Source organism: Ctenopharyngodon idella, chromosome 10 (assembly GCF_019924925.1).
Source record: "Ctenopharyngodon idella isolate HZGC_01 chromosome 10, HZGC01, whole genome shotgun sequence".
NCBI lineage: Eukaryota > Metazoa > Chordata > Actinopteri > Cypriniformes > Xenocyprididae > Ctenopharyngodon > Ctenopharyngodon idella.
The window spans coordinates 46,036,247-46,054,970 of NC_067229.1; the positions used below are offsets into that span (position 1 = coordinate 46,036,247).

The 18,724-nt window shown below is 40.1% G+C and overlaps 1 protein-coding gene across 1 annotated transcript in view; it reads right to left on the minus strand.

The window, feature by feature from the left end:
• The window catches only part of pargl (poly (ADP-ribose) glycohydrolase, like), a 19,409-nt gene extending 1,947 nt beyond the window's left edge, over positions 1–17,462 (minus strand). The window contains exons 1-11 of the mRNA XM_051911158.1: positions 17,221–17,462; positions 17,024–17,110; positions 16,774–16,881; positions 16,600–16,671; positions 16,426–16,512; positions 11,995–12,155; positions 11,785–11,897; positions 11,103–11,175; positions 1,336–1,411; positions 1,111–1,258; positions 95–173 (exon numbers count right to left, since the gene is read on the minus strand). Coding sequence (XP_051767118.1) covers positions 95–173; positions 1,111–1,258; positions 1,336–1,411; positions 11,103–11,175; positions 11,785–11,897; positions 11,995–12,155; positions 16,426–16,512; positions 16,600–16,671; positions 16,774–16,881; positions 17,024–17,110; positions 17,221–17,451 — 1,235 coding nt within the window. The 5' untranslated portion in view covers positions 17,452–17,462. The remainder of the gene's footprint in view (positions 1–94; positions 174–1,110; positions 1,259–1,335; positions 1,412–11,102; positions 11,176–11,784; positions 11,898–11,994; positions 12,156–16,425; positions 16,513–16,599; positions 16,672–16,773; positions 16,882–17,023; positions 17,111–17,220) is intronic.
• Between the last annotated feature and the right edge of the window lie 1,262 nt (positions 17,463–18,724).

Consider the following 18,724-nt stretch of genomic DNA (forward strand, 5'->3'; position numbering starts at 1 on the left):
ACACAATTTATACTCATTTACTTATAGCTGTAAAACCAATGTTTTTGAAAAATTCAACACTTGTGAATTTTATGCATTTGTCTTAAGTACCTACCGCTTTGTGAGATCAATGTATGGACCCACCCAAGAGAAGGTTTTGCTGTAGCCAGTAGTAATGTTGTACATCTGAGGACCTGATGAGACATTAGAGATGAGACTATGAAAAAAAATGTGACGTATCCATCAACACCATCAGTCTGAGACTGATGAATGTTTTACTCGTCATCTTACTCTCATGTTTCTTGAAATATGTTCATCACATTTAAGATGTTATTTTCAGCAGTATATCAGCAAAGAAGTTACTGTTTGTGTAGTAATTAAGTTTGTATGTACCTTCTATACCGAATGTAGCATGAAATTTACTGATATTTCTGTGACCGTGGAATAGAATGACATTTTTATTTTGCATTTAAAGGGTTAGTTCACCCAAAAAATTAAAATTCTGTCATTAATTACTCACCCTCATGTTGTTCCAAACCCGTAAGACTTTCGTTCATCTTCGGAACACAAATTAAGATATTTTTGATAAAATCCGAGAGCTCTCTGACTCCTTCATAGACAGAAATTTAATTACCACTTTCAAGGCCCAGAAAGGCAGTAAAGACATCGTTAAAATAGTCCAGGTGACTACAGTGTTTCAACCTTAATGTTATGAAGCGACGAGAATACTTTTTGTGCGCAAAAACAAAATGAAAATAACTTTATTCAACAATCTCTTCACTTCCCTGTCATTCTCCTACGCTGCTGATGTGTGTTCTACGTCAGAACGCTGAATCATTATTGGCCGGCACCTGCGCCACATGTTCACATGTACAGTGTTGACCAATACCTGGATTTCATTAAAAATATCTTGATTTGTGTTCTGAAGATAAACGAAGGTCTTACGGATTTGGGATGACATGAGGGTGAGTAATTAATGACAGAAATTACATTTTTGGGTGAACTAACCCTTTAAATTTATATATTTGGCAAAGAGACTTGTATCACATTCAAGATATACACTTTTGGATGAACTATCCCTATAACTGATGGAAAGCGGTTTACGATTTTTGTCAATTCCCCCAGCAGTACCTGTGATCTTTAGACACTCGTTATCAGCCAGTTTCTCTGTGAAGAGTCTGGCCACGATGAGCTCTGGACTCATGAGGAAGAGGATCTCCTCCTGAACCAGTCCTGACTTTAGCACTCCACCACCAATATATTTGCTGGCAAAGTCCACCTGTTCAAGACAACATGATTTATGTGAAACTTATCTGAAGAACAGGTACAAAACTGTGATGTTTAGATGAAACTGACCTGTAGCATGCCTGTTCCCTCTTGCTCAATGGATCCTTCTGAAGAGATGTGAAGGTTCTTCAGGGTTTCCTTCCGACTAAGTTAAACACAATCAGTAAGAGACGTGTATCAACTCACTTTAGTCTATTTACCATCTAATTAGTACAACTTACTTCTTCCAGTTAGGGAGCTGTTGTGGCGGAATGCAAACCCTTTCAAAAGTAACCAGTCCATCAGGTTTTGATGCTGAAGAAGTTAAAGGACATTTGTTACACTGAATACAAAATAAACTCTTTGCTCATCCTTTAAAATATGTGCATGCATTTAAACGTTTGGGTCCAGTATGTTTTTTCTGATAAACATTTATTCAGCAAGGACACATTAAATTTTTCAAAAGTGACAGTAAAGACATAATGTTACAAAAAGGTTCTATTTCAAACAAGCGCTGTTCTTTTGATCTTTTTATTCATCAAAGAATCCAGAAAAAAAAATCTATCATGGTTTTCACAAAAATATTAAAGTGTGCAACTGTTTTTAACATTGATAATAAATGTATCTTGAGCAGCAAATCAGCATATTAGAATGATTTCTGAAGGATCATGTGACACTGAAGACTGGAGTAATAATGCTAAAAATTCAGCTTTGGCAACAGGAATAAGTTAAAATTTAAAATATATTATAATAAAAAAAGTTATTTTAAATTGTAATAATATTTCACAGTATTACCATTTTTACTGTTTTTGAATAAATGCAGCCTTGGTAAGCAGAAGAGGCTTCTCTAAAAAACATTAAAAATCATACAGACCCCAAACTGTACAGTAGTCGTGTGTTAAGCGTGTTCTTAGTACCTGAATCTTGATGAGAACTTTCATTTGTCACTGTGTCAAAGTAATGGAATATGGCTCTCAGTTTCTCTGCCTGTAGGGCTGATTTCGCTGGGTCATTCCGGCTACCAAACAGGCTACAGCAAAAATAAAGTAATAAATAATTGATACAGCACCAGTATAATACAGTGGTGTCAGTCTAATGTGATCAGTGTAACACCTGCTGAAGTTAATGGTTGGGTAGTTGGCGTATTCTGAACCAGGACTAGTGTCATTCCTGTGAGGGAAGGTGCAGAAGAAGGCGTTTGCTAACAGACAGGAAATCTGCTGCTGAGACAGTGTTATGGCCTGGTTCTGCTGCTGTCGCAGTAGAGGAATGGGCTAGAGACAGAGTACAGATTTAAAAATACATACAGCAAAGTTGCATTAAAAAAAACTTGTTTAAGCAATGCAATTAATCTAAAAATGTTTATTTTCTCCGGTCCAGTGGGACATTATTATAGTTTGACAAATGGTGGACACTGTAAAAAAAAATTATTAGGGTTTAAACTCTATTGTAATTGTTAAAATTTCCAAGGATCAGCATTCTCACCTAAAAGTGATCGAGCAAACCAAACTGTAATAGTGGAGACTTGAATCTTTGAGGGCTGGTAGTACTAACACCGTCACCAAGGCTCGCCCCGATCGGCCTGACGGGGCGCTACAGCGGTCAAAAGTACATAATGGCTCATCACTCCTAAATTGTTAAGCATAGGCTCAAGTGTCTTATACGTTGTAATCCTTGGCTCAAGACAGACGAGATGATTCGCTGGTCGTTGTAGCAAAATTTTCGGGTATTTTGGATTTTTTGAAAAACCTACTTTTGCGAACTAGTCCTATGTTTTTGACCCGATCGAAACCAAAGCAGTGCAACAAGATTCTCTGAAGTCTGATCGTCAATGATTATCCAAAAAAAAGTTGAAATTTCGATTCACAGTCTTTCAAAGTGGGCGGAGCTACTTTTACTAAAATGGCTATAACTTGTTAACGGAATAAGATATTTTAACTCGGCACACCTGTAAGAGCTCATTCTGTGGTCACATTAAAAAGGATGCGGCGACCGGCCACTTGGTGGTGCTATAACAGGAAAAAAATTGCCTGTATAAATTGCCTGTATTGGCTGTAAATGGTCTTTTCCATCTATAATCAAAGTGGTTACAGGCTTGCCAAATAAAACATAATACCTTTTTACGCATGTGCTTACAGTGATTTATGTTGCTTATCATATAAACATTTTTCAACAGAACTTTTCAATGACTTTGATTATTTTTCCCTATGACAAAATAAATTCACAAACTTTGTCTCAGACTGCAAAATCATACAGTGTGTACCAGGTTTTGGTAATGTTACTTTCAATACTAGTACTTCAGGATTCTTAATTAACACACGTGTCTGTGAAAAGAAGGAACCTGTAACATACCCGTTTGATGAGATCAGGTAAATCAAGTGCCAGTTTGGCCATCTTTGGGATCACCATGTGGAGATTATTGTCCATTGCGTGTACGTTCTGTAGAGGAATGGCACAAATCTGCCATCAGTTTGTATTTTCACACAAACATTTACCTTTCCTCTAATTTGCAGACTGATTCACTAACCTGACCGTAATAATGAAATGCTTCAAATGTCCATTTGTCCTTGTTGCTGGAATTGTAAGACATTATTGCGGACTACAAATGGACAAAAGACAGATAACAGGTCACATTATGAATCAATAAACACACCTCAGCTAGTGTAAATGACATTGTTTAGTGTTGCAGTACCTTAATATCCCCAATAGATAAACTTCCTTTGGTGAGTCTGTTCAACGCTTCACAAGTGGCGTCCCAGCGAGAGGGTGATGGACGGGACTTCTGGTGGGATGCAGGTTGTGGCTATGGGGAATAATGATTACTCAATATGAATATGAATAAATAATGAATACCCTCTCTATTTTCATAAGCTACTTGTTCAGACAAGCTCTCTATATAGAAATGATTATCTTTAGAATGAGAGATTTGTTTGAAAAGCATTCTGGATGGTCATACTTACATACAGATGTGGTAACTTCACATGGTTGGAATCCCAAACGTGTTTCCCTTCGTGAGGGACAATTACACCTCTTCGGAAATATGGAATCTGCTCAAACAAGCCAGAAACATGAATTATGACTCAATATTCATAGCACACATACAGAAAGAATACAGGAACTAAGGATGAAGTTGCATGATTCTTACATCTATCAGTATTGTATGTCCATTCATTGGAGTTGGCCTTTCATGGGAATCTGTGCTGAAGTTTTCCATTTTCTTGAGGTTCTTGATGGGATATGTTGGTCCCAGATGAATCACAGGCTTTGGTCTTGTTCCTGAGCTGAAAGCATCTGAAGTGTCCATAGGTTCACTTTGAGAGGGCTGGTTTGAGGCCCTGCAGTTTTCAGATGCACTATATGAGGATGGGTTTTGGAACTTTTTGTCTCTATGCTCATCATATGTGGATTTTTTGCCCCCTTTCTGTGCATTCTCAAAAGATGCAGCCATTTCTTCTACTCTCCCTTCACCTCTAGTCTCACTATATGGTGGTGGTTTTTTATTCATTGTGCCCCCAGTGTCACTAGATGTGGTCTGGCTTGTGGCCCCTTTGCCTGCAGGATCAGTCGGTGAGCGCTGGTTTCTGGATTCTCCTCTTGATGAATGATCATCAGTGTTTCCATTTGTATGAGTGAGGCATCCCCTCATTTGATCGCTGTTGTGGTGCGACATCTAATGCCAAAATAAAACAAAAACATCAGAATAATAATAATAAAAAACTGATTTAAACTACGTATGGTTTTAACAATTTTTTTTTAACGAATGGCTTTTAAACAAAGTTTTTAAACGAATCATTGACAACAGACAAAGGACCTTTTCGCTGAAATAACGCTAATGTGACCGCACCTTATAGTCAGTACCGCGAACATTCACCTGAGGGGGTAACTAACAACAGTGCGAAAGTTTTACATTGAGATTATCGGGAAGCACGTCGCTAAAACATGATAATATTGTAAATCTGTCAACTTCGCTTTGTTAAAAACGTGTTTTTATAACTGATAACTTAAAAAAATCGCTTCTTAATTCGCTTTATAAATTTTTTGTGGTAAATATGATTACATGGTAAAAAAAAAATGTTTTGAGAACGTGAAAGACAGGGATCAATATGTATATGTATTTTATATATCAATATGTATTTTAAAAGGCTGTACGTAGTAATAACATTACTAGCCTACGGAGTGTAAATAAGACTCACTCGACTCCGATAGGGAATATGCTGAAATAGCCTAGTACATCTCGTCTCTTTCCTTCGTTTAAATAAATAGGCCTACTTAGTTATATACAGTATGCAGTGCTTTAATGTTTTGTGCTGTAGCTCTTTCACTTTCGATTTTCTCAACTGCGTGTACAGTCAAATGGACTGTTGTTATAGAGACCATAATGTAACTTCCGCGAAGTTTTACGAATGATACAAGTGAGACAGAACGTGCAGAAAATGGTAAATTACATCTACTCACTTGTTTGGTGGTGACAGTCCGTGTTGTTGACGTCCAGAGTTAGTGATTGCTTGAGATTACTTGAGGCAGCAGAACGAAAGTTAGCGCGCAGGAGTGAACGCTTGAGCTGGTGGCACTTCCTGAGAACTGCAGTAGCCTACGTGAGCCGGTGTCGGGATGCAAAAACACCAGAACCATTTATTCATGATATTAATATTCATTAAATTCTGTCAGAGTGTTTCCTGGTCTAAACCGCTTTATAACAGAGAGCCCTTTTTTAGTAATCTCTCTCTCTCTCACTCACCTTTCTTCACATGACTGTTGTTGTTCTTCCTCTTTAAAGGGGTAGTCCACCCAAAAAATTAAAATTCTGTCATTTACTCACCCTCAAGTTGTTCCAAATCTGTATGAATTTTTTTCTTCTGCTGAACACAAAATACGATATTTTGAAGAATATGGGTAACCAAACAGTTGATCGGCCCTGATTGAGCATCCTTAATCTGTACAAACTGTTTTCTATAACTTAAATAGGATGAAAACCAAAGAAGTGCATTATCAGCTACCCCAATGCAATCTAATAATACTGAATGACTAATGGTGTCAAAGGCGGCACTGATACTTAGAAGAATAAAGATAGACAAGTGCTTAAAGGGTTAGTTCACCCAAAAATGAAAATTCTGTCATTTATTACTCACCCTCATGCCGTTCCACACCCATAAGACCTTCATTAATCTTTGGAACACAAATTAAGATATTGAATAACTACACAGGAACAAATGAGTAACACATTATTAACACTCTAGTAGCTACTATTAACTAACAAGAAACTCTGATCAATGAATTAGTAAGTAACAGTGCTCAGTTGAAGGTGGTAGTTCACTATTAGCAAATCAGTAACTACTATTTTTTCATACCTCCCAGAGAACTACTAAGAACTACTATATACAGGTTCATAATTAACATGAATGATGCATAATGTATAATTCATTCTAAAGTAAAGGTCATGGTAACCCACTAGTAATGACTGAAGTATTACCAAATCCTTCAGAAGGAATTACTAATTATTTGGATCAGTATTCTAAAGTGAGAAACATGATAACTCTCTAGTAACTACTGGAGTCATTGTAAACTTTTGATGTTTTGGTATGTTTTTGTACAGTTTTGTACAGTAATTCCTTATGATGTATTTGGTAACACTTAAGTAATTACTAGTGGGTTACCATGATCTTCACTTTAGAATACTGATCCAAATAATTAGTAGTTCCTTTAGAAGGATGTAGTAACACTTGAGTAATTACAAGTGGGTTACCATAATCTTCACTTTAGAATACTGATCCAAATAAGTAGTAGTTAGAGTAACTCTTGAGTTATTACTAAAAAACCTCAAAAGTTTACAATGACTTCAGTAGTTACTAGAGAGTTATCATGTTTCTCACTTTATAATACTGATCCAAATAATCCTTCTTCGGAGCGTTATGAATCTTTTGTGTCGAATCAGCGGTTCGGAGCGCCAAAGTCACGTGATTTCAGCAGTTTAGCGGTTTGACACTTGATCCGAATCATGATTCGATACGCTGATTCATAACGCTCTGAAGCTTCCTGAAGCAGTGTTTTGAAATCGGCCATCACTATAGAAGTCGTTATTTTGTTTTTTTTGCCGCACCAAAAATATTCTTGTCGCTTTATAATATTAATATTGAACCACTGTACTCACATGAACTGATTTAAATATGTTTTTAGTACATTAATGGATCTTGAGAGAGGAAATGTCATTGCTGACTATGCAGGCCTTACTGAGCCATCGGATTTCATCAAAAATATCTTAATTTGTGTTCCGAAGATTAACGAAGGTCTTATGGGTGTGGAACTACCACCTTCAACTGAGCACTGTTACTTACTAATTCATTAATCAGAGTTTCTTGTTAGTTAATAGTAGCTACTAGAGTGTTAATAATGTGTTACTCATTTGCTCCTGTGTAGTTATTTAATATCTTAATTTGTGTTCTGAAGATGAACGAAGGTCTTACGGGTGTGGAACAACATGAGGGTGAGTAATAAATGACAGAATTTTCATTTTTGGGTGAACTAACCCTTTAAGTATTTTACTTGTACTGAATGTCGGCTCAAAGATGCATTAGACAAGACTATTGATAAGACTATCAATATACTCAAAATATGAGGAGCAATTTTTTTTACTTTTGACAGGAAACCAAAGCCATATCATCAGAGTACATTATGAACGAAATATTACTGTCATCATCGCACTGCAGTTCATTGACGTATACAGAGAACAACATAGGAAACATTCCTGCGGTACACCAGAATTTAAGACATGATATTATTGATACAGACTCGCTGAGGCCGATCTTTTATTAATTCATTAATCCATAGAATCATCCATAAAGCATTTTAAAAGAAAATGAAACTGAACAGTATTAAAATCAGAAGTCCATAAAGAGAATTCTAACATGAGCATTTGTTTTATCTAGAGCTTTATTTAAGAGAGTGAGAGTCTACAGTGCTCCTTTTAGGCAAATTGCAGGTGATATGTTAAGAGTATTTGCAAAACTGTAAGAATCCTCATACTGTTGACTGTCAACTGGTTCCTTTTGTCAGCTTATATCATTATATTCAATCCTCTCATCGCATCTCTGTTACAATAGCTGGTGTATTAAGCACACGACGAGGAGATAGGAGATAAGATAAGTCTTTTACTAGATAATCCACAGAAGAGTACAGGAACAGGCAGGAACATACACCAACACATACATGAACGATACCGGACAACACTGTACTGAAAACATAGGGTATATATACATGGGATAACAAGGTGGGTAATTAGACACAGCTGGATGTGATGATGAGGTGATCAGTTACCATGGTGAATGACTAGTGGCGGGAAATAGAACAACAACAAGTCCAAAACGAGTCCATAACAGAGTGCACATGTAACAATCTCTTGCAAGGTAATTAATTACCAAGGTAAATCCTTTATTATTGTTCAGCTTGTATGAATCTCACAGTAGTCAGATTTACAATAAGCTTTCCGTATGCTCAATCTTCTCTCTGATGAATCTGTACAGGTCTTTTGGTGAGTGATGTTCACGAGCGTAGTGTCCACAGTAGTCCTTCAGGAACTTGTACAGTTTATCTGTTGAAAGAAGAAATTATCAGATATTGCTTCATATTCATGTTACCACTATAGTTTTAGTTCATCTTGACTGTTACTCTTAAATCAAAAAGGATATACTTTAAAAATATTACTGTATAAGCAACACTGACAGTTTTTTTTTAGTGGCTTTGGCTCCAGAAGTAATTCTATTTTTTTCTTTCAAGGGTTCAAAAATGATTAAAAGTCGAGAACCAAACCGGACTGGTGGATCTCTCTTCAGGATGGGTGGCGTACTTCTTTCCTGGGAATTTGGCTATTAAATTAAGGGTTTTTTAAAAAATAAATAAATATATTAACACTGCTTTGTGAATTCTACAGAAGCATACACCAATCAGGCATAACATTATGACCACCTTCCTAATAATGTGTTGGTCCCCGTTTTGCTTCCAAAACAGCCCTGACCCATTAAGGCATGGACTCCACTAGACCTCTGAAGGTGTGCTGTGGTTTCTGGCACCAAGATGTTAGCAGCAGATCCTTTAAGTCCTGTAAGCTGCGAGGTGGAGCCTCCATGGATCGGACTTGTTTGTTCAGCACATCCCACAGATGCTCGATTGGATTGAGATCTGGGGAATTTGGAGGCCAAGTCAACACCTCAAACTTGTTGTTGTGCTCCTCAAACCATTCCTTAAACATTTTTTCTTTGTGGCAAGGCGCATTATCCTGCTGAAAGAGGCCACAGCCACAAGGGAATACCGTTTCCATGAAAGGGTGTACATGGTCTGCAACAATGCTTAGGTAGGTGGTAAGTGTCAAAGTAACATCCACATGGATGGCAGGACCCAAGGTTTCCCAGCAGAACATTGCCCAAAGCATCACACTGCCTCCGCCGGCTTGTCTTCTTCCCATAGTGCATCCTGGTGCCATGTGTTCCCCAGGTAAGCAACGCACACGCACCCGGCCATCCACGTGATATAAAAGAAAACGTGATTCATCAGACCAGGCACCTTCTTCCATTGCTCCGTGGTCCAATTCTGACAGCATGGTCATCCTGACTAGTCTGCAGCTATGCAGCCCCATACGCAACAAACTGTGATGCACTGTGTATTCTGACACCTTTCTATCAGAACCAGCATTAACTTCTTGAGCAATTTGAGCTTCAGTAGCTCGTTTGTTGGATCGGACCACACGGGCCAGCCTTCGCTCCCCACGTGCATCAGTGAGCCTTGGCCGCCCATGACCCTGTTGCCGGTTCACCACTGTTCCTTCCTTAGACGACTTTTGATAGATACTGACCACTGCAGACCGGGAACACCCCACAAGAGCTGCAGTTTTGGAGATGCTCTGACCCAGTCGTCTAGCCTTCACAATTTGGTCCTTGTCAAACTCACTCAAATCCTTACGCTTGCCCATTTTTCCTGCTTCTATCACATCAACTTTGAGGACAAAATGTTCACTTGCTGCCTAATATATCCCACCCACTAGCAGGTGCCGTGATGAAGAGATAATCAGAGCTCATGTTGTGTCTGCCTTGATGGGTTTAAACATTGTAGCTACAAATCTATTTCTATAGGAAAAACTATTTCTCAAAATCTAGGAGATAATGAATAGGATTCTTATTTGTGCATTTGTCCTAAGTACCTACCGCTTTGTGAGATCAATGTATGGACCCACCCAAGAGAAGGTTTTGCTGTAGCCAGAAGTAATATTGTACATCTGAGGACCTGATGAGACATTAGAGATGAGACTGAAAAAAAATGTGACGTATCCATCAACACCATCAGTCAACAGCATCAGCAAAAAAAAAAAATTGTACTCGGATGCTTTTATCCAAAGCGAATTACATTGCAATCAAGGTATACATTTTTGGATGAACTATCCCTATAACTGATGGAAAGCGGTTTACGATTTTTGTCAATTCCCCCAGCAGTACCTGTGATCTTTAGACACTCGTTATCAGCCAGTTTCTCTGTGAAGAGTCTGGCCACGATGAGCTCTGGACTCATGAGGAAGAGGATCTCCTCCTGAACCAGTCTTGACTTAAGCACTCCACCACCAATATATTTGCTGGCAAAGTCCACCTGTTCAAGACAACATGATTTATGTGAAACTTATCTGAAGAACAGGTACAAAACTGTGATGTTTAGATGAAACTGACCTGTAGCATGCCTGTTCCCTCTTGCTCAATGGATCCTTCTGAAGAGATGTGAAGGTTCTTCAGGGTTTTCTTCTGACTAAAGTCGACCACAATCAGTAAGAGACGTGTATCAACTCACTTTAGTCTATTTACCATTTAATTAGTACAACTTACTTCTTCCAGTTAGGGAGCTGTTGTGGCGGAATGCAAATCCTTTCAAAAGTAACCAGTCCATCTGGTTTTGATGCTGAAGATGTTAACGGACATTTGTTACACTGAATACAAAATAAATACCTTGCTCATCCTTTAAAATATTGGGGTCAGTATGTTTTTTTAAAATGAACATTTATTCAGCAAGGACACATTAAATTGGTCAAAAGTGACAGTAAAGACATAATGTTACAAAAAGGTTCTATTTCAAATAAATGCTGTTCTTTTGATCTTTTTATTCATCAAAGAATCTTGAAAAAAATCTGTCATGGTTTCCACAAGAATATTAAGCTGTGCAACTATTTTCAACATTGATAATAATAAAAAATGTTTCTTGAACAGCAAATTAGCATATTAGAATGATTTCTATATTACTGTTTTTTACTGTATTTTGATCAAAAAATGCAGCCTTGGTGAGCAGAAGAGACTTCTTTCAAAAACATTAAAACATTACAGTTTATGTCAAGTTTAGACTTACAACCATGGTTAGGTGCTTCTACAACAGTGTTATTCACCTATCATTTCCCTCTGATTTTAGGGATAACTTATGGGTAGGGTTAGGAATACATTTCCAGACAAGAATTTTGTTCCAGGATCAACAAAATATGTTGACCCAGGGACACATCTCACTCTGCAAAATCAGTACCTGGATCTTGATGAGAACTTTCATTTGTCATAGTGTTGAAGTAATGGAATATGGCTCTCAGTTTCTCTGCCTTTAGGACTGATTTTGCTGGCTTTTTCCGGTTACCAAATAGGCTACAGCAAAAAAAAAAAAAAAGATTTTATATTAAATTTAATTGATACAGCACCAGTATAATACAGTGATGTCAGTCTAATGTGATCAGTGTAACACCTGCTGAAGTTAATGGTTGGGTAGTTGGCGTATTCTGAACCAGGTCTGGTGTCGTTCCTGTGAGGGAAGGTGCAGAAGAAGGCGTTTGCTAACAGACAGGAAATCTGCTGCTGAGACAATGTTATGGCCTGGTTCTGCTGCTGTCGCAGTAGAGGAATGGGCTAGAGACAGAGAGTGCGGACAAACGTGCATTTTAAAAAAAAAAATCTTGTAAGCAATGCAAAAGTAAAAATTAATACAATTAATACATTTAGTTCCTTTGCTTTTACTAGGACATTATTATAGCCTAACAAATGCTGCACTCTGTCACGGTCGTGGCTATAATGAAGCGCACAATGAAAGGAATATCCACAAAAACTTTTACCCAAATCCAACTAGCAAACATGCAGGAGAATCACAAGGAGAAAAGATATACAACCACATAAACAGAGGAGCCATGGAGGGGCTGAAGGGAACCAGTGGAGACGGGGCCGAGGAACTGGCTGAACTTGGAAAAGGAGGTGGGAGAGGGAGGCTGGGTGGGAACTCTGAAGACACAGGAGACTTTGAGCTGAGCGGAACCAGTGGGGCACAGAAGACTTTGAGCTGGGCAGAACCAGCGGGGCACAGGAGAGTTTGAGCTGGGCAGAACCAGCGGGGCACAGCGGAACCAGTGGGGCACAGGAGAGTTTGAGCTGGGCAGAACCAGTGGGGCACAGCGGAACCAGTGGGGCACAGGAACTATTGCGCTGGGCAGAACCAGTGGGGCACAGGAGACTTTGAGCTGGGCAGAACCAGTGGGGCACAGCGGAACCAGTGGGGCACAGGAACTATTGCGCTGGGCAGAACCAGTGGGGCACAGGAGACTTTGAGCTGGGCAGAACCAGTGGGGCACAGGAGCCTTTGAGCTGGGCAGAACCAGTGGGGCACAGGAGACTTTGAGCTGGACGGAACCAGTGGGGCACAGGAGACTTAAGCTGGACGAACCAGTGGGGCACAGGGACTTTGAGCTGGCAGAACCAGTGGGGCACAGGAGACTTTGAGCTGGGCAGAACCAGTGGGGCACAGGAGACTTTGAGCTGGGCAGAAACCAGTGGGGGCACAGGAGCCTTTGAGCTGGGCAGAACCAGTGGGGCACAGGAGCTTTAGTGGACGGACCAGTGGGCACAGGAAGACTTTAAGCTGGACGGAACCAGTGGGGCACAGGAGACTTTGAGCTGGGCAGAACCAGTGGGGCACAGGAGACTTTGAGCTGGGCAGAACCAGTGGGGCACAGGAGACTTTGAGCTGGGCAGAACCAGTGGGGCACAGGAGACTTTGAGCTGGGCAGAACCAGTGGGGCACAGCGGAACCAGTGGGGCACAGGAACTATTGTGCTGGGCAGAACCAGTGGGGCACAGAAGACTTTGAGCTGGACGGAACCAGCGGGGCACAGGAGACTGAGCTGGGCAAAACCAGTGGGGCACAGGAGACTTTGAGCTGGGCAGAACCAGTGGGGCACAGGAGACTTCGAGCTGGGCAGAACCAGTGGGGCACAGCGGAACCAGTGGGGCACAGGAACTATTGCGCTGGGCAGAACCAGTGGGGCACAGGAGACTTTGAGCTGGGCAGAACCAGTGGGGCACAGGAGACTTTGAGCTGGGCAGAACCAGTGGGGCACAGGAGACTTTGAGCTGGACGGAACCAGTGGGGCACAGGAGACTTTAAGCTGGACGGAACCAGTGGGGCACAGGAGACTTTGAGCTGGGCAGAACCAGTGGGGCACAGGAGACTTTGAGCTGGGCAGAACCAGTGGGGCACAGCGGAACCAGTGGGGCACAGGAACTATTGTGCTGGGCAGAACCAGTGGGGCACAGGAGACTTCGAGCTGGGCGGAATCAGCGAAGCACAGGAGAATCAAGGAAATATCCACTTCCAAATCTTCATACATTTTTGCAGAGGCCCACTGCAGCTCACTCACAGCTGTGGGAGTGTGGGCGGGGCTTTCCTCCATGTCCTCGCACATCACAAGAAGTCCCACATTGACGCATGTTGTTGCCTGCTCACACACCTGGTCAGACTCTGTGGGGCTCTGGCTCTGGGGCGACGGTTGGCTCAGTCCTCTAATCTGGCTCATGCATCGCGGCAGACTCGAGCTCTCTGTCTGCGGTGGGCTCTGCCGTTCGCTCTGTGCAGTGTATGGGCGGTGGCTGGCTAGGCTCCGGGTCTGGAGTTAGGCTGGTGATGTCCTCCATTATTCCCCAGCACCCACTCCACAAATGCAGCGAACTCCTCTCTGGGGCCATTCACTGGAAGGTGTGCCTTGGACCACTCGCTGAGGCTGGTGTGGTAAAAAACGCAGAGCAAGCGGTCCGGATATTGAGTTAGGCTCGCCAGATCTAAAAAGTTCCCTACGGTCCTCTAGTGAATGGTACTTTAGTACTTTAGTAGTTAGACGGCAGGTAGGTCCATCGTGAGGAGAGGGAAAATAAAAAGAAAAATGCTGCACAAAATTAATCAAATCACGGTTCAGTATTCTGTCTGTAATGAAGCGCACAACGAAAGGAATATCCACAAAAACAGTCTTTAATCAAAATACAACTAGGAAACACGCAGGAGAAACGCAAGGAGTAAAGACACACAAGTCACCACATAAAAATCAGCGATATAAGACAAAGAAAGGAATGAAACTCAGGGCTTAAAGGATTAGTTCACTTCTGAATTAAAATTTCCTGATAATTTACTCACCTCCATGTCATCCAAGATGTTCATGTCTTTCTTTCTTCAGTCAAGAAGAAATTAAGGTTTTTGAGGAAAACATTTCAGGATTTTTCTCCATATAGTGGACTTCACTGGGGTTCACCGGGTTGAAGGTCCAAATGTCAGTTTCAGTGCAGCTTCAAAGAGCTCTACATGATCCCAGATGAGGAATAAGGGTCTTATCTAGAGAAACAATCGGTCACTTTCTAAACAAATTAAAAATGTATATACTTTTTAACCACAAATGCTCATCTTGCACTGCTCTGCAATGCGCCACGCATTACGTAATCACGTTGGAAAGGTCAGGCGTGACGTAGGCGGAAGTACCGCAGTAGGGCGAAAACAATCTCATTCTCATTTTCTCCTCCATCCGCTATCGCTGTTTTACCTGTTTTTGTAAAGAGCGTTTAGCTTAATCTTTGCACGTTCGCTTTGTAGACACTGGATCGGTACTTCCCCCTACGTTACGCATGACCTTTGTAACGTGATTACGTCATGCATGCGGATCGCAGAGCTAGTGCAAGACGAGCATATTTTTAGAAAATGACCAATTGTTTCGCTAGATAAGACTCTTATTCCTCATCTGGGATCGTGTAGAGCCCTTTGAAGCTGCATTGAAACTGACATTTGGGCCTTTAACCCGGTGAACCCCAGTGAAGTCCACTATATGGAGAAAAATCCTGGAATTTTTTCCTCAAAAACCTTCATTTCTTTTCGACTGAATAAAGAAAGACATAAACATCTTGGATGACATGGGGGTGAGTAAATTATCAGGAAATTTTCATTCAGAAGTGAACTAATCCTTTAAATACATGGGGAACGTAATCAAACTGAACAGAAACAGGTGTGAGGGACTAATTAACAATCAAGGAAACTAACTAGGAACTCAGGCAGGTAAAACAGTAACAGAACACAGAGAAACAAAACTAAAACTGAACCTACACGTTACACACGCCGTGCGATTTCTAATTTATTTTTTGTCTTTTATGATTGTTGCTAGTCAAGATTGTATAATATGAGCTTGGTGAAATTTTGCGTAAAAGCCAAGACAAACTCTTAAGTCAGACTCTGCAATCTTAATTAAGAATATAGCTGCGTTTACACTTGTTTTTTCAGTGTGTATGAGGAGAACATCTGGATACAGGTCGTTGTTAATGCCAAGTCTAAACACAACCTATCATCATGATTTACATTGTTTACTGGTCTGTTTGCATTTACTCTAATATCTTTATTTAAGTGGTAATGAACAAACCCAAACAAGTCCTTGCAATAACGGAATAGAGAGAATATGTGCTCATTATACAAACTGAATGCGACTTAATTTACATAGTGTGATCATAACATGTGTGATCATGACAGTGTCAGAAATAATATCTGCACTTATGCGCATGTAAATGTTGAATACTATATATAGTTGTGCTATATGAGCATGTGTGTATACGTGTATGTGTAATGCAGTGGACATAAATTGAATTGAATTGAATTGAAATTGAATTGAACATTAGAGATATTTGTTCTCCATATAATATAAACATTTTTATCAAAACATTGCAATTGCTAATGATTTTTCTCTACGATGAAAGAAATTCATGAAATTTGCCTCAGACTGCAAAATCATACAGTGTGTACCACGTTTTAGTGATGTTACTCTCAACTTTAAAGTTATACTAGTACTTCAGAATTAAAGTGGAAACAAAGAAACCTATAACATACCTGCTGAATGAGATCAGGTAAATCAAGTGCCAGTTTGGCCATCTTTGGGATCACCATGTGGAGATTATTGTCTATTGCGTGTACGTTCTGTAGAGGAATGGCACAAATCTGTCAATATTTGTATTTCCACACTAAAATTTACCTTTCCTCTGATATGGATAAGGATTCACTAACCTGACCGTAATAATGAAGTGCTTCAAATGTCCAGGTGTTTCTGTAGCGGCCATTGTAAGACATTATTGCAGTCTACACATGGACAAAATACAAATAACAATTATGATAAACACGATCACTTTATGATAAACACACCTCAGCTAGTGTAAATGACATTGTTTAGTGTTGCAGTACCTTAATATCCCCAATAGAGAAACTTCCTTTGGTGAGTCTGTTCAACGCTTCACGAGTGGCGTCCCACCGAGAGGGTGATGTATGGGACTGGTGGGATGCAGGTTGTGGCTATGGGGAAGAATGGTTACTCAATATGAATATGAGTAAATAATGAGTACCCTCTCTATTTTCATAAGCTACTTGTTCAGAAAAGCTCTCTATATAGAAATGTTGATCTTGTTTAAAAAGCATTCTGGATGGTCATACTTACATACAGATGTGGTAACTTCACATGGTTGGCATCCCAAGTGTGTTTCCCTTGATTAGGGACAATTACACCACTTTGGAAATATGTTATCTGCTCAAACAAGCCAGAAACATGAATTATGACTCAGTTAATATTCCTAGCACACGTTATAAGGAAAGATTAGGGTACAAGAACTGAGGATGAAGTTGCATGATTCTTACATCTATCAGTATTGTATGTCCTTTCATAGGAATTGGCTGGTTAAGCTCTGTGCTGAAGTCTTCCAATGTCTTGAGCTTCTTGATGGGATTTGTTGGTCCCTGCTCTAGCACAGGCTTTGGTCTTGTTGCTGATCTGGAAGCATCTGAAGTGTCCATAGCTCTGGTTCGAGAAGACTGGTTTGAAGGCCCTCTATTTCTGTCTCCACTCTTACTAGAGGTAGGCAGGCTCATGGCCTCTTTGACTATAGAATAAAGAACAAAAAGCTGAAGCTGTACAAAATAGCTGATACTGCAAAGCAAACTGGTATTTCTTATCATAGTATTTTAATGTAGCGTCAGCAAACGAGCACTCGACTTTGCAACTGGAATCGGGTGGTACATTGATAAAACATGAGATTGCGTGAGTGAGTGACATGACATGACATGACATGTAGCCAAGTATGGTGTCCCATACTTGGAATTTGTGCTCTGCATTTCACCTATCCCAGTGCACACACACACACCATGAACACACACCCAGAGAAGTAGGCAGCCATTTTATGCTGCAGCGCTCGGGGAGTGATTGGGGGTTAGGTGCCTCAGTTGTGGGTAATGAGAGTGGAAGAGAGCATTGTTCATTCACTACACTTCCTGTGGTACTCGAAACCACGACCTTAGGGTTACAAGTCCGACTCTCTAACCATTAAGCCACAACTGCCCCCTCAAGTGACGAACCTTGAACAGCATGAAATTCTTTACATTTACTTGAAATAATTTAGCAAACATTAATAAAATTATTTGCTTATTGGCTAAAATGACAACGATACTTTTATGATTTTTAGTTTTGACAAGCTATAGTTTAACCATGGCAAAATTATAGGGTAACCAAGATTTCATTGGAGCAGGGGAAAAACAGGAAAACGCGTCAGGGGTGCACAATCCTGTTCCTAGGGATCTACCTACCAGCAGAGTTCAGCTCCAACCCTGATCAAACGCACCTGTCTGTGATTATCAAGAGCTCCTCAAGATCTTAATTAGCTTAGCTTAATGAGGTTCAGTTGTGTTTGATAGGGGTTGGAGCTGAACTTTGCAGGGAGGTAGATCTTCAGGAACTGTATTGGGTCCCCTTACCTGTTTATAAACTCAAAACAGTACCTATATCTCATCTATTTCCTTCAAATTATATATATATAGATAGATAGATAGTTTAGTACTCTTTCACTTTCGATTTTTTTTAACTGTGTGTACAATCAATTATATGCTGTTTTTAAAAGGACAACAATTACATTTCCATGAAGTTTTACCAAAGTATACCAGTGAAACAGAGTTGAAGAAACTGGTAAATTATAGGCCTGTATACTCACTAGTTCGTCTTTAATAGCCTGCGATGTTGATGTTCAGTGTTTATTGCCTGTGTCCAAAACTCCTGTCACACCTACCGGTGACTTGAAAATACAGTTACCATTCGTCACGTTAACCACAAGATGGCACCACACCCCAATTATTGTCACCTCATTCATTTACT